The sequence below is a fragment of the Danio rerio genome, chromosome 19 (assembly GCF_052040795.2).
Source record: "Danio rerio strain M-AB ecotype USA chromosome 19, GRCz13ab, whole genome shotgun sequence".
Lineage (NCBI taxonomy): Eukaryota > Metazoa > Chordata > Actinopteri > Cypriniformes > Danionidae > Danio > Danio rerio.
In genome coordinates, this window is record NC_141039.2 from 950,001 (window position 1) to 963,850 (window position 13,850).

The 13,850-nt window shown below is 40.1% G+C and overlaps 1 protein-coding gene across 8 annotated transcripts in view; it reads left to right on the top strand.

Moving 5' to 3' along the window:
* The window catches only part of fhod3a (formin homology 2 domain containing 3a), a 57,144-nt gene that overhangs the window by 26,727 nt on the left and 16,567 nt on the right, over window positions 1-13,850 (top strand). For 2 of the 8 annotated variants that reach the window (XM_087295131.2, XM_087295132.2), the window contains exons 6-18: window positions 1,288-1,382; window positions 1,514-1,625; window positions 1,865-1,959; window positions 2,613-2,756; window positions 3,021-3,235; window positions 3,968-4,000; window positions 5,282-5,392; window positions 5,972-6,253; window positions 7,726-7,776; window positions 9,520-9,654; window positions 9,735-9,785; window positions 10,277-10,452; window positions 12,916-13,299. In XM_087295131.2, the coding sequence (XP_087151257.2) occupies window positions 1,288-1,382; window positions 1,514-1,625; window positions 1,865-1,959; window positions 2,613-2,756; window positions 3,021-3,235; window positions 3,968-4,000; window positions 5,282-5,392; window positions 5,972-6,253; window positions 7,726-7,776; window positions 9,520-9,654; window positions 9,735-9,785; window positions 10,277-10,452; window positions 12,916-13,299 (1,884 nt within the window). The remainder of the gene's footprint in view (window positions 1-1,287; window positions 1,383-1,513; window positions 1,626-1,864; window positions 1,960-2,612; window positions 2,757-3,020; window positions 3,236-3,967; window positions 4,001-5,281; window positions 5,393-5,971; window positions 6,254-7,725; window positions 7,777-9,519; window positions 9,655-9,734; window positions 9,786-10,276; window positions 10,453-12,915; window positions 13,300-13,850) is intronic. The other 6 variants (XM_087295133.2, XM_087295134.2, XM_087295135.2 and 3 more) reach the window with 3 other exon arrangements.

The following is a 13,850-nucleotide window of genomic DNA, read 5'->3' on the forward strand; positions in this document are numbered from 1 at the left end:
GAGCTGGATGCTAATATAGTTTAATTTTACATAAACAATGGAGATTTGCCATTTATGGAGTGTACAATATACTGAATATGTGGATAAAGTTATATATACATATATACACACACTTATCGGCCACTTTATTAGGTACACCTTACTAGTACTGGGTCGGACCCCTTTTGCCTTCAGACCTGCTTTAATCCTTCATGGCGTAGATTCAACAAGCTACTGAAAATGTTCCTCAGATTTGTCGGCTGCACATCCATGATGCCAATCTCCCGTTCCACCACATCCCAAAGCTGCTCTATTGGATTGAGCTCTGGTGACTGTGGAGGACATTTGAGTACAGTGAACTCATCGTCATGTATAAGAAAGCAGTCTGAGATGATTGAGCTTTATGACATGCTGCGTTATCCTGCTGGAAGAGCTCATAAAGGTATGGACATGGTCAGCAGCAATACTCAGGTAGGCTGTGGCGTTGATGCTCAATTGGTAATAATGGACCCAAAGAAAATCTCCCCCACACCATTACACCACGTTCAAAGTCTCTTAAATCCCCTTTCTTCCCCATTCTGATGCTCGCTTTGAACCGCAGCAGATCCTCTTGACCATGTCTACATGCCTAAATGCAGTGAGCTGCTGCCATGTGATTGGCTGATTAGACAATTTGCATTAACGAGCAGTTGGACAGGTGTACCTAATAAAGTGGCCGGTGAGTGTATATCACTATATAAAGAGCTGTGTGATGATGGATGCTCGGTGTGAGATGTGTCAGCTCACATAAATCACAAAAAAGGAATTGTAAATAAAAGATAAAGATGTATATTTTTAATGTATTTTTTGAAAAATTAAAGGTGAAATTCATAAAAAAGATTTAAAAAAAATGTTTAAGAGTAATACTTACAGATATAATGGATGACATTTAATTTCTGAAAGTTACAGAAGCAGATCAGATATTTAATGTGTTATAGCTGATCATTTTTGTTTAATTTATTAATTTTTGTTCTGTCAACATGGCTGTGTTATGCTGTTGAGGTTACCTTTTTATCCATTTGTACGTGAACAGCGCCATCTCCTGGTGTCCAGAATTACACACTTTGTTTTGTAATTAATTAAGTTTTAAATATTTCTTAATAAATGTTCCACTATATTTACTGATACACGCTTATTTATCATCATACATTATTAAAAAAAACACAAACTTAAATGTAAACTTTTAAAAATACACTGAAGATTTACAATAGTGAAGCAAAAATAGTCATTTCTATGCTAATGTGTGTGTGTGTGTGTGTGTGTGTGCAGCTCTGGGTCAGATCATGCTGTATGTGGACGGTATGAACGGGGTCATAGGTCACAACGAGTCTATCCAGTGGCTCTACCAGCTCATTGGCTCAAAGGTGAGCAGTGTGTTTAATGAACAATATGATCAGAATGAGAGTAAACACAGAGGTCTGATGCTGTGTGTGTGTGTGTGTGTGTGTGTGTGTGTGTGTGTGTGTGTGTGTGTGTGTGTGTGTGTGTGTTTTAGTTTCGTCTGGTGGTGAAGACGTCTCTGAAGCTGCTGCTGGTGTTTGTGGAGTATTCAGAGTCCAATGCTGCACTGCTCATCCAGGCCATAGACACTGTGGACAACAAGAGAGGTGACACACACACACACACACACACACACACACACACACACACACACACACACACACACATCATAACTTAGCAAGATGATTCAAAACGAAAGACCAAATCCAATTAGAGTATATTCCATTGTTTATTTAATATAATCAATATAATCAATAATATAATCTATAATAAGTATATATATGTGTGTGTGTGTGTGTGTGTGTGTGTGTGTGTGTGTGTGTGTGTGTGTGTGTGTGTTGTACAGGCTGTAAGTCATGGTCAAACGCTATGGAGATTTTAGCAGAGAAAGACGGTGTGGACACAGAGCTGCTGGTGTATGTGATGACCCTCATCAATAAGGTAACACACACACTCGCACACACGCACGCACACACACACACACACAGACACTGATTTGGATTTATTCATAATCAGATTCTGATTCATACAGAGTTATGCTAATTCTGATTCATTCACACTGATTCTGATTCTGATTCATTTACAACCACACACACTGGTTCTGATTCATTTACAACCACACACTGATTCTGATTCATTCACACTGGTTCTGATTCGTTAACAATCACATTATGTCTGATTCAATCACACTGGTTCTGATTCTGATTCATTTACAACCTCACACTCTTTCTGATTCATTCACACTGGTTCTGATTCTGATTCATTTACAACCACACACTGATTCAGATTCATTCACACTGGTTTTGATTCATTTACAACCACATACTGATTCTGATTCATTCACACTGGTTCTGATTCTGATTCATTTACAACCACACACTGATTCTGATTCATTCACACTGGTTCTGATTCTGACTCATTTACAACCACACACTCTTTCTGATTCATTCACACTGGTTCTGATTCATTTACAACCACACACTGATTCAGATTCATTCACACTGGTTCTGATTCATTTACAACCACACACTCTTTCTGATTCACACTCTCAAACTGGTTCAGATTCTGATTCTCTCTCTCTCTCTCTGGGTCAGACGTTGGCGGCTCTGCCTGATCAGGACTCGTTCTATGATATGGTGGATGTTCTTGAGGAGCAGGGCATGGAGAGTGTTTCTCAGCGGTATCTGGGCCGCAAGGGCACCGATCTGGACCTGCTGGAGCAGCTCAACATATATGAGGTCTGACCATCTCAATCAGTGACTCCTTCATGTGGGTTTGGACTAATTGACTGATTCCAGGGTGTGTGTGGGGTCTTAAAAATATTAAAAGTTGATGAGTCAATTCAGAGAAATTGAAAAGGCCCTTAAAAAGTACTCCTGAGACACTGTTGTTTATTAATATAGATCATAAAAACACAAACATGAAAGTAAACATTCTAAAAGGGATTGAGTTTGGCTGTCTGATTCCTGTATGTACCCTGATCCTCTTCCTCTGTCCTGCAGGCGACGCTCCGTCATGAGGATGGAGATGAAGACGGTTTGCCTCCATCCTGCGGTCGGCGGGACAGACGGAGGTCCAGTGTGGGTGGAGAGAGGCGGGGCTTGGAAAGACGCCGCAGCCGCAGGCATTCATTGGGCAGACCAGGCCACGCCTCCCCGCTCAGTCCCGCCTCCCCACACCGCACCAACATCAAGCTGATGAACGGACAGGATGAGAGGTGAGAGAGCACAGAATCCTGGCTTCCATTATTAGAGGAAAACAACTATTTAATGTGAGCGTTCATGGAGATGTTGACGTTAAAAGAGTTTCAAGGGACTTGTGAAGAAGCTCTTTTACACGTAGGATGTTGCCTAAAAAAGGAGCTGTCTGTGTAGACAGTAGGTGCATCCCAAATCGTATATTTATGCACTATTGTAGTATAAATACTTTTAAGTAGTGCATTCACACTGGAAATTTTACAGTGCGCTTCAAACACCCCTGATGATGCACCGTTCAAAAAAGAAGTGTTGAATGCTGGACACTTCACAAAATTAGCGCTTGGGACGTAGGGGAGGGGAGGAGCTACTGACAAAGGGGAGGGGATAATAATAAAAGAGAGAAGCTATCAGATGCTGAGATTGGATAACTTCTTATATTTTGGATTGTAAAAGCTAAATTCTCCTACATAAGTGATCCTGACTCCTCCTGATGGTGAATGTGGTTGTACTCTTGACAGCTACTATTTGGTCATTTTTGATCTGTGAAACAGATTGATATTGTTCCATTTGGGACGACACTAAACTCTACACCGATAAGTGTATAAGTGCATATTATATAGCCCCATCTAGTGATGTTGTCCACTAGGGTTTAGAGCAGATTCATGACAGATTGATGCAGAATATGATGTAAATATAAAGCTGAGAGTGTGATCGTTGCTGTTCTCAGTGTTGTCTGGGTGTTTTTGCTCCAGAACTCTTCTGAAACACGAGTGTCTTCCAGTGATGTAAGTGTCATTACTCATCACTGATTCACTTCCAACAAATTCACCTCTCATAGATAAATATTTCACTGGTTAACTTTTTCTTATACAACTTTCACTGATTCATTTTCACTGCTTCACTTTCTCAGATTCACTTCTTACTGATTCACTTCTCACCAGTTCACCTTTTGCTCATTCACCTTTCACTAATTCATTTTTACTGATTCACTTCTCTCTCTGGTTCACTTCTTGCTGATTCAGTTATCAATTTCTCACCAATTAACTTTTTGCTGTTTAACCAACTGATTTACTTCTTTTAGATTCTCTTCTCACTGATTCACTTTTATTGCTCACCATTCACTTCTTGAATATTCACGTCTGTCTGGTTCACTCTTTATGACACATGTGACACACTGATTCTCTTGTCTCAGAATATCTTTTTTGCTGATTCAGTAACTGATTCACCTCCTTTTTGTTGATTCAGTAACTGATTCACCTCTTTTTTTTGCTGTTTCAGTGATTGATTCAATTATTTTTTGTCGATTCACTTACTGAATTGCCTTTATTTGCTGATTCAGAAACTGATTCACCTCTTTTTTTTGCTGCTGCTTCAATGATTGATTCACTTCTTTTTTGTTGATTCAGTAACCAATTTGCCTTTTTTGCTGATTCAGTAAGTGATTCACCTCTAGTTTTGCTGATTCAGTAACTGATTAATCTCTATTTTGCTGATTCAGTAACTGATCACCTCTTTTTTTGCTGATTTAGTAACTGATTCACCTCTTTTTTTGCTGATTCAGTTACTGATTCACCTCTTTTTTGCTGATTCAGTAACTGTTTAACCTATTTTTTTGCTGATTCAGTGATTGATTCACTTCTTTTTTTGCTGATTCAGTAACTGATTTGCATTTATTTGCTGAGTCAGTAACTGATTCACCTCTTTTCTGCTGATTCAGTGATTGATTCACTTCTTTCTTTGCTGATTCAGTAACTTATTTCTATTTCTTTGCTGATTTAGTAACTAATTCACCTTTTTTTGCTGATTCAGTAACTGATTCACCATTTTTACTGATTCAGTAACTAATTCACCTTTTTTTGCTGATTCAGTAACTGATTTACCACTTTTGACTGATTCGCTAACTGATTCACCTTTTTTGCTGATTCACTTTAACCGGTCTAATTTCTCCATTCCAGGTTTAGGCAGCCAGTAAGCAGACAAACTCACCTGTGTGTTTTTCATTATTTAGTCTATGACAAATCTGTCGAATGTTGTTCTCCGTTTCTGTTTTTACACTCTTGCTGTAGAGAAGAAGATGAGGATGAGGAGGAAACTCCTGTCACTGAGTCGGGCTCAGATAATAATGATGATGATGATGATGAAGGGGGAATTAATCCTTCTCATCACAGCTTCATCAGGTATTCTAGTGCAGATCCTCATTCAGCACAGATTGAGTGTGTGTGTGTTCAGGCACATCTCACAAATGTACTCACTGGTTTCTCCTGGAATTGTTGATACTCAAGCGTCCATCATCAGCCTTTATGTCCTGACAGAATACTCCAGAATAATTAGACATGATTCATGTGTGACGCAACTCTCAGTACTAACAACTGTTTATATGACTGTTGCTTTAAATTCAAATGAGATTGTGCTCCAGGGAGGAGCTATAAAAGCCTGTGTGTCTCCATAGCAGCAGCTCAAACACTCTAATGGCTAATGGACAGACGGCTGCTTCTCACTCAGGGCTGCTGTTTATGCTAATGAGGGAGAGATGGGCACTAGTGGGCGGGGCTTTCCCTCTCTGATGACACGTACAAAGGCAGAATGTCAATCAAAGTGTTTATGTAAACAGTTTCTTAAGTCTGATTTTAAAAGATTATCATAGGCCACCTTTGAATGTCTGTCTACCTCCTCTGTCTCATGTTAGCGTTGTGTTTGGGATGTCCGGTAAGATATAAACACAGAGAAATTAATAAACAATAACTCATCTTCATCAGCGGCGGTGGTAAATCAGTCCTCTGTAACAAACACACCACAGAAGAAGAGGAGAAGAAGAGGGCCACATCCTCAGCCCTGCCCCCTGCTGACTCCGCCCAGCCCTCAGTCTTGGCCAATCTGCTGGCTCGCCGCAGGTCATCTGTCACTGTGCCGTCGACCAAGCAGATCAGTCATCCGCAGCGGCCGCTGGACCGCCTGCCATATCTGCCACACTCCCCATTCTTCCTCTTCTCATACGACATGGAGGAGCAGGAGGAGAAACCAGACGAGAAGAACAGCAGGTAGACCACATATCCCATGATGCAACAGCCTGTAACTGCTTCACTTCCTCCTGTGTATCTTTGAACCTGCTGGTTAAACACAGATATGCTTCTTGCTGATTCACTTCTGGTTGGTTCACTTCTCAGAGAGTCACTGTTGATTCACTTTTTGCTGATTCACTTTTCACAGATTCTTGTTTTGCTAATTCACTTCTCGCTGTTTAACTTGGTTATTTACTTTTACTGATTCACTTCTTACTGATTCACTTTTATGATTGGTTCACTTCTCAGAGAATCACTTCAGATTAATGTTTTGCTGATTCACTTCTTACAGATTCTTGTTTTGCTAATCCACATCTTGGTGTTTAACTCTTGGTTATTCACTTTTACTGATTCACTTTTTAACAATTCACTTTTCTGATTCCCTTCCGGTTGGTTCACTTCTCAAAGAGTCACTTTTGATTACATTTTTGCTGATTCATTTCTCACAGATTCTTGTTTTGCTAATCCACTTCTCGCTGTTTAACGTGGTTATTCACTTTTACTGATTCACTTTTTACTGATTTACTTCTCACTGATTCACTTCTGGTTGGTTCACTTCTCAAAGAGTCACTTTTGATTCACTTTTTACTGATTCACTTTTCACAGATTCTTCTTTTGCTAATTCACTTCCCACTGTTTAACTCTGTTATTCATGTTTACTGATTTACTACTTACTGATTCACTTCTTACTGATTCACTTCTGGTTGTTCACTTATCAAAGAATCACTTTTCATTCATTTTATTGCTGATTCACTTCTCACAGATTCGTGCTTTGCCAATTAACTTCTCAATGTTTAAGTCTTGGTTATTCACTTTTACTGATTTACCGAGTCACTCCTCTCTGATTCACTTTTGCTGATTCATTTCTCACTGATTCATTTCTCATAGAACCACTTTTCGATGATTAACTTCTCACTGATTCACTTATCCCATATTCTCTTCACACTGATTCAGTTATCAATAATTATCTTCACTCTGATTCTCTCTATACTGATTCACTTCTAGTTGGTTCAATTCTCACTGAATCATTCTAATTAACTTTTTACTGATTCACTTGTCACAGATTCTTATTTTGCTAATTCACTTTTCATTATTTAACTTTGTTCATTCTGTTGCACTGATTCACTTCTCACTGATTCACTTTTCTGATTTTCTTTTCACCGATTCACTCTCTAGTTCACTTTTTGCTGATTCAGATCTCTTAGATTAATCGTTTACTGACTCACTACTCGGAGATTCACTTTACTTTGAGTCAGTTCTTGTTAACTCACTCACTGATTCACCAGTGTCTTCGTCTTCTGTCTGAAATGATCATGTCCAGTTCAGTGGACTGGTGTGCTGGTGGTTAAGCTGGATTAGTTATGAAGTGGCTGACATCTGATGGGGATTTCTTACCCTTTTATGAGCTCAAATGACAGTAATAGTTACTCTGTCTGTCTGGTCTGTTTCAGGTCTCTTTCTGCTGTCAGTTCTCCATCTACACCTACTAAACAGAACGAGAGGTGAGTTCACACAAACACACTGCAGCGCTTCATTCAGTACAGACTGATTAAAAGCAGCTAATCAGCGTGAAAATCACAGTGTTATTGCTGAAAATGTTCATCATTCATGGAGTATTGATTCAGCTCAGTTCAGTGTAGTGTTAATTCAGCTCAGTTCGGTGTAGTGTTGATTCAGCTCAGTGATGATTCAGTTCAGTTCAGTGTTGATTTAGCTCAGTTCAGTGTAGTGTTGATTCAGTCCAGTGTAGTGTTGATTCAGCTCAGTTCAGTGTAGTGTTGATTCAGCTCAGTGTTGATTTAGCTCAGTTCAGTGTAGTGTTGATTCAGTCCAGTGTAGTGTTGATTCAGTTCAGTTCAGTGTAGTGTTGATTCAGCTCAGTGTTGATTTAGCTCAGTTCAGTGTAGTGTTGATTCAGTCCAGTGTAGTGTTGATTCAGTTCAGCTCAGTGTAGTGTTGATTCAGTTCAGCTCAGTGTAGTGTTGATTCAGTCCAGTGTAGTGTTGATTCAGTTCAGCTCAGTGTAGTGTTGATTCAGTTCAGCTCAGTGTAGTGTTGATTCAGTCCAGTGTAGTGTTGATTCAGTTCAGCTCAGTGTAGTGTTGATTGAGCTCAGTTCGGTGTAGTGTTGATTCAGTCCAGTGTAGTGTTGATTCAGTTCAGCTCAGTGTAGTGTTGATTCAGTTCAGCTCAGTGTAGTGTTGATTCAGTTCAGTTTAGTGTTGACTCAGCTCAGTTCTGTGTTGTGTTGATTGAGCTCAGTTCGGTGTAGTGTTGATTCAGTCCAGTGTAGTGTTGATTCAGTTCAGCTCAGTGTAGTGTTGATTCAGTTCAGTTTAGTGTTGACTCAGCTCAGTTCTGTGTTGTGTTGATTGAGCTCAGTTTGGTGTAGTGTTGATTCAGTCCAGTGTAGTGTTGATTCAGTTCAGCTCAGTGTAGTGTTGATTCAGTTCAGTTTAGTGTTGACTCAGCTCAGTTCTGTGTTGTGTTGATTGAGCTCAGTTCGGTGTAGTGTTGATTCAGTTCAGTTTAGTGTTGATTCAGCTTAGTTCAGCATATTGTTGATTTAGCTCAGTTCAGTGTAGTGTTGATTCAGGTTAGTGTTGATTCAGTTCTGTTCGATGTAGTGTTGATTCAGCTCAGTTCAATGTAGTGTTGATTCACTTCAGTGTTGAGTGTTGATTCAGCTCAGTTAAGTGTAGTGTTGATTCAGTTCAGGTTTGATTCAGCTCTGTTCGGTGTAGTGTTGATTCAGCTCAGTTCAGTGTAGTATTGATTCAGTTCAGTGTTAATTCAGTTCAGTTCAGTGTAGTGTTGATTCAGTTCAGTGTTGATTCAGTTCAGCGTAGTGTTGATTCAGTTCAGTGTTGATTCAGTTAAGTTCAGTGTAGTGTTGATTCAGTTCAGTGTTGATTCAGTTCAGTGTTGATTCAGTTCAGTTCAGTGTAGTGTTGATTCAGTTCAGTGTTGATTCAGTTCAGTGTTGATTCAGTTCAGTTCAGTGTAGTGTTGAATCAGTTCAGTGTAGTGTTGATTCAGTTCAGTGTAGTGTTGATTCAGTTCAGTGTTAATTCAGTTCAGTTCAGTGTAGTGTTGATTCAGTTCAGTGTTGATTCAGTTCAGCGTAGTGTTGATTCAGTTCAGTGTTGATTCAGTTCAGTGTTGATTCAGTTCAGTTCAGTGTAGTGTTGATTCAGTTGAGTTGAGTTGAGTGGATCTGCTGATCTGCTGAATGTGTTGTTCAGGCCGGCTCTGGGTGGGCTGCTGTCCTCCTCATACCGTCAGCATCAGGAGTCTCTGGCGGCCGAGAGAGAGAAGAGACGAGTGCAGCGAGAGGAGCGACTGCAGAGGATCGAGAGAGAGGAGAGAAACAGACACAGGTGAGCAGCACTACTGAATACACACTGCATTATCATCTACAGCACCTGCTCACTTCATCTGTGTGTGTGTGTGTGTGCAGTCGAGACTATGTGTCCAACATGGAGGAGGCCAGACATGCTCGAGAGGAGAGGTGAGATTTCCTCCTTTATTAATGCATCATTTATTGTTTATATATACTGTATATGACTGGAACTGACGGAACACTTCAGCAGTTTTCCTGCAATTCTGGAATCACCCATATGTTTAATGTCTGGTTGAGAGGAGGGGGGGTTAATTAGCATATTCATTAGTCATGTATATGTAATGAACGCAAGAGTCAAAGAGTCGAGCCATTTTAGAACTTTTCATGGGAAAACTTGTTCTGGTTAAATGTTGCATATGGCTCTGCTGTCATGTCAGGTCATGTGTGTGTGTGTGTGTGTGTGTTTGGTGACATCTTGAACAGGTTTAGTCTGATGTCCTTCACCCTATTTAACCCAGTTTTCCTCAAAACCAAACACACTTTTCCTCCTCCCCCCTCCTGCCTGACTGAAAACACACAGCGTGAGGCTTTCAATTCAGACCTAGAGAGTGTGTGAAGGCGTGTGTTCCTCTCTGACCGTGTGTGTGTGTGTGTGTCAGGTTTAAGACAGCGGAGCGTCTGGCGGCGGAGGAATTCGAGAGAGAGCGGCAGCGTTCAGCACCTCGAGGACTCCCAACAGACACCTGTCAATCATCCCGCAGTGCCACGCCCTCCTCAGTGACATCACAGGAGGAGCAGGACACGCCCATCGCATCGTACCCGCCCTCTGAACCAGGTAAACCCGATATAATCGATCAGTTTATCATTAAAAACCGACCCGGGATCCTTCACAGATGTGAACTGGTGACCCTCCGTCTTGTTTTAATCTTAAGGAAGAGTGTGTGTATTGACATCAGGCGTGTGTGTGTGTGTGTGTGGACAGAAAGATGCTGCTCATGTGTTTTACAGAAACTCTGCATGGTCAACTCAATAGTAATATATAGTAAAAGGGCGTCATGGTGGTGCAGTAGGCAGCACTATCACCTCACAGCAAGAAGGTCGCTGGTTCGAGCCCCGGCTGGGTCAGTTCGTGTCTCTGTGGAGTTTGCATGTTCTCCCAGTATTGGCGTGGGTTTCCTCCGGGTGCTCCGGTTTCCCCCACAGTCCAAACACATGCGCTATAGGGGAATTAGTATAGAGTTACTATAGAGTTTGTGAATGAGTGTGTATGGATGTTTCCCAGTACTGGGTTGCAGCTAAAGGGCATAAGGGACTAAGCCGAAAGAATGAATGAATATTAAGGCTTTACATTTTATATCAAGAACAAATGATATTTTTGTTATTTTTATATTTGTTATATTTGTTAAAAGATATTATATGCCTGCCACATTTAAAATATTGTCATTTACAGCATGAATAACAGACGTTTACTTTCTGTTGTGATAGAGAATCAGTGTTATTTCAGCAGATAAAGGTTATCTAGATGGTGTTTTCTGAAAATGATGTACATAAGCACGTCTATAAACATGGTTACTTTACAATATAGTTATGTACCTTCATAACATCTAATTTCTGTATTATTATGTAAGCTAATACTGATGATATTTCTTCCTAATTCAAAATAAAAATAGAGAATTATTTTTGCAGAAACCACAAAAATGTCTACACAAACCACATGTGGGAAGAGTTTGGAAACCAGTATTTGGAATAGTTATAGATATATGTGAAAGGCTGTATATGTGATGTGCTGTGCAGCAGTGAGCAGCTCGCGTGAGGAAACATGTTTGGACAACGCAGCGCGCAAATAACTGTTCTGAAGTCAGTGTGTGTGTGTCTCTGTTTAACTGCTTTAAAAGAGTCAGTCATGAGCGCTGATACTGTAACCTCTCTGTCACCTCACACACACATACACACACACACACACACACACACACACACACACACACACACTCTTTCACTTTCTCTCAATCAGACTGTGTTATTCCTCAGAGGATGTATGCGCATGTGTGTGTGTGTGTGCGCTGACACAAACAGGTGTGTTTCCTGTTCATGTCTGAGGCCACAGAGGCCCTCAGAGCTCTACACTGCAGCTAAATTCTGGCTGATTCTAGAATTGCAGCTACATTTTGTGTCTCCAAGATAAAGCCTCTAATACTTTTTTTAAATACAAGCTATCTCTAAAAACAATGTCTGTATGTGTATTTTAGGACATTTAGTCTTGAAAATATATCCTTTAAGACTCCACTATAGCTATTTTTGAGTGTCTCCAATCAGTTTTGTTCCAGAAACATGGGCAAATTAGCAAATGTTTAATTAAATAAGACCTAATTTGCATATTTTAATGTAACACTTTTTTAATGCACACATTAAGACGTGCTGGGTTATTTAAACCCAAATTGAGTAAAATATAGACAAACCCAAACATTGGGTTACATTTGGTTCTATGCATTTCAGAGCAGTTCTATACTTGTACAAATACAAATTAGCAAATGGTTAATGAAATGGCCTCATTTGCATATTTTACTATAAAACTATGCACACTTAAAAAAATGCTGGGTTATTTAAACCTAAATTGGGCAAAATATAGACCAAATCAAACATTGGGTTAAATTTGGCCCTATAAATTTAATAGCAGTCCTATAAATGCAAATTAGCAAATGATTAATGAAAGACCAAATTTGCATATATTTTTGCATTTAAAGCTTACAAAAATACAAAAAAGGGTCAAATTCTGAACGTACACTCGAATAAATGCTGGGTTATTTAAGCCCAAATTGGGTAACATATGGACCAACCCAAACATTGGGTTAAATTTGGCCCTATAAATTAAAAGCAGTCTTATAAATGCAAATTAGCAAATGTTTAACTAAATACCTCATTTGCATATACATTTGCATAAAAAAGTTACAAAAATACAAAAAAAGAGTCAAATTCTTAATGCAGACTCTAAGTAATGCTGGGTTATTTAAACTCAAATTGGGTCAAATATGGACAAACCCAAACATTGGGTTAAATTTGGTCCTATAAACTGAATTCAAGAAAATAACCCAGCTGCTGGTTTAGTCTGTATTGCACCCAGAATTGGGTTATAGTAACCCAGCATTTGTTAAAGTGTCATAAGTCAGCTGGAGGAGTATGGTGATGAATATTAGTTTAAATGTATTTACCCCGTTTATCTGTAGCGTCTTACCTCAAGTCACGTGATTAAACACATTTGCATATTACACACTGCCTCATCAGCATGCTGATTTCTCCACAGACACTAATGATCTAGAACCGGAAGCAGAGGCTGATCTAGAACCCGAGGAGAAAAAGCCCACAGAAGAAGCAGAGGAGGAAGTAGAAGAGGAAGTAGAGGAGGAAGTAGAAGAGGAAGTAGAGGAGGAAGTAGAAGAGGAAGTGAGTGCTGAACCGGAAGTGAGCGCAGCTGAGGAGCAGGTGGCAGAGGAGGAGGAGGAGGAGGAGGAGGAGTCTGAGCGGGAAGCGCCGGATGGAGAAGCGGAGGACAGTGGAATACTGAGCGATAAAGAGCGACAGAATGAAGAAGTGAACGAGAAAGACAACTGCTCTGCGTCCAGCATATCCTCCGCCAGCAGCACGCTAGAGAGAGAAGATCGACTCCATGCAGGCGCCGCAGACACAGGTGATACACAGTCACAGTTATTCACCCTCATGTGAATTTATTTCCTTGTCAAATATTGATGAGGTTGAACAGATTCAGGAAATGTTCACAGTAAACAGGTTTTTGATTATTTTTATTTGATTAAGGTCATAATCTAACTAAACAGAAATGAATTAGGACGTGGAGTATGCTGATTTAAGTGGCATTACACTGCAATCAAACTATTACTGCATTTTGCGACAGGATAGTCCATACACACGGTGGTTTGACACTATTCTCTGCACCTACCGAGTCAATAAAGGACCACAGACACCAGCATCACAAAATGCAGAGTTTTTCCCCATTAAAAATCCATTAAAACTACACTCTTCCAGCAGTTCCTCATATCCAATATCTCGTTTGTCCTGGGGGGCATGCATGAACACCTCTAGTTTAAAAAAAGTGGATGAGCCCAGCTCTATTTAGGTGGGAGTGGCGAAAGAGGGTAGGGTTTGCAAGAAAAGGGGAGTTTCAGTATGAGTTTCACTGCAGCAACACGAACACAGACACAGGATAGATGGACAGGGATGTTT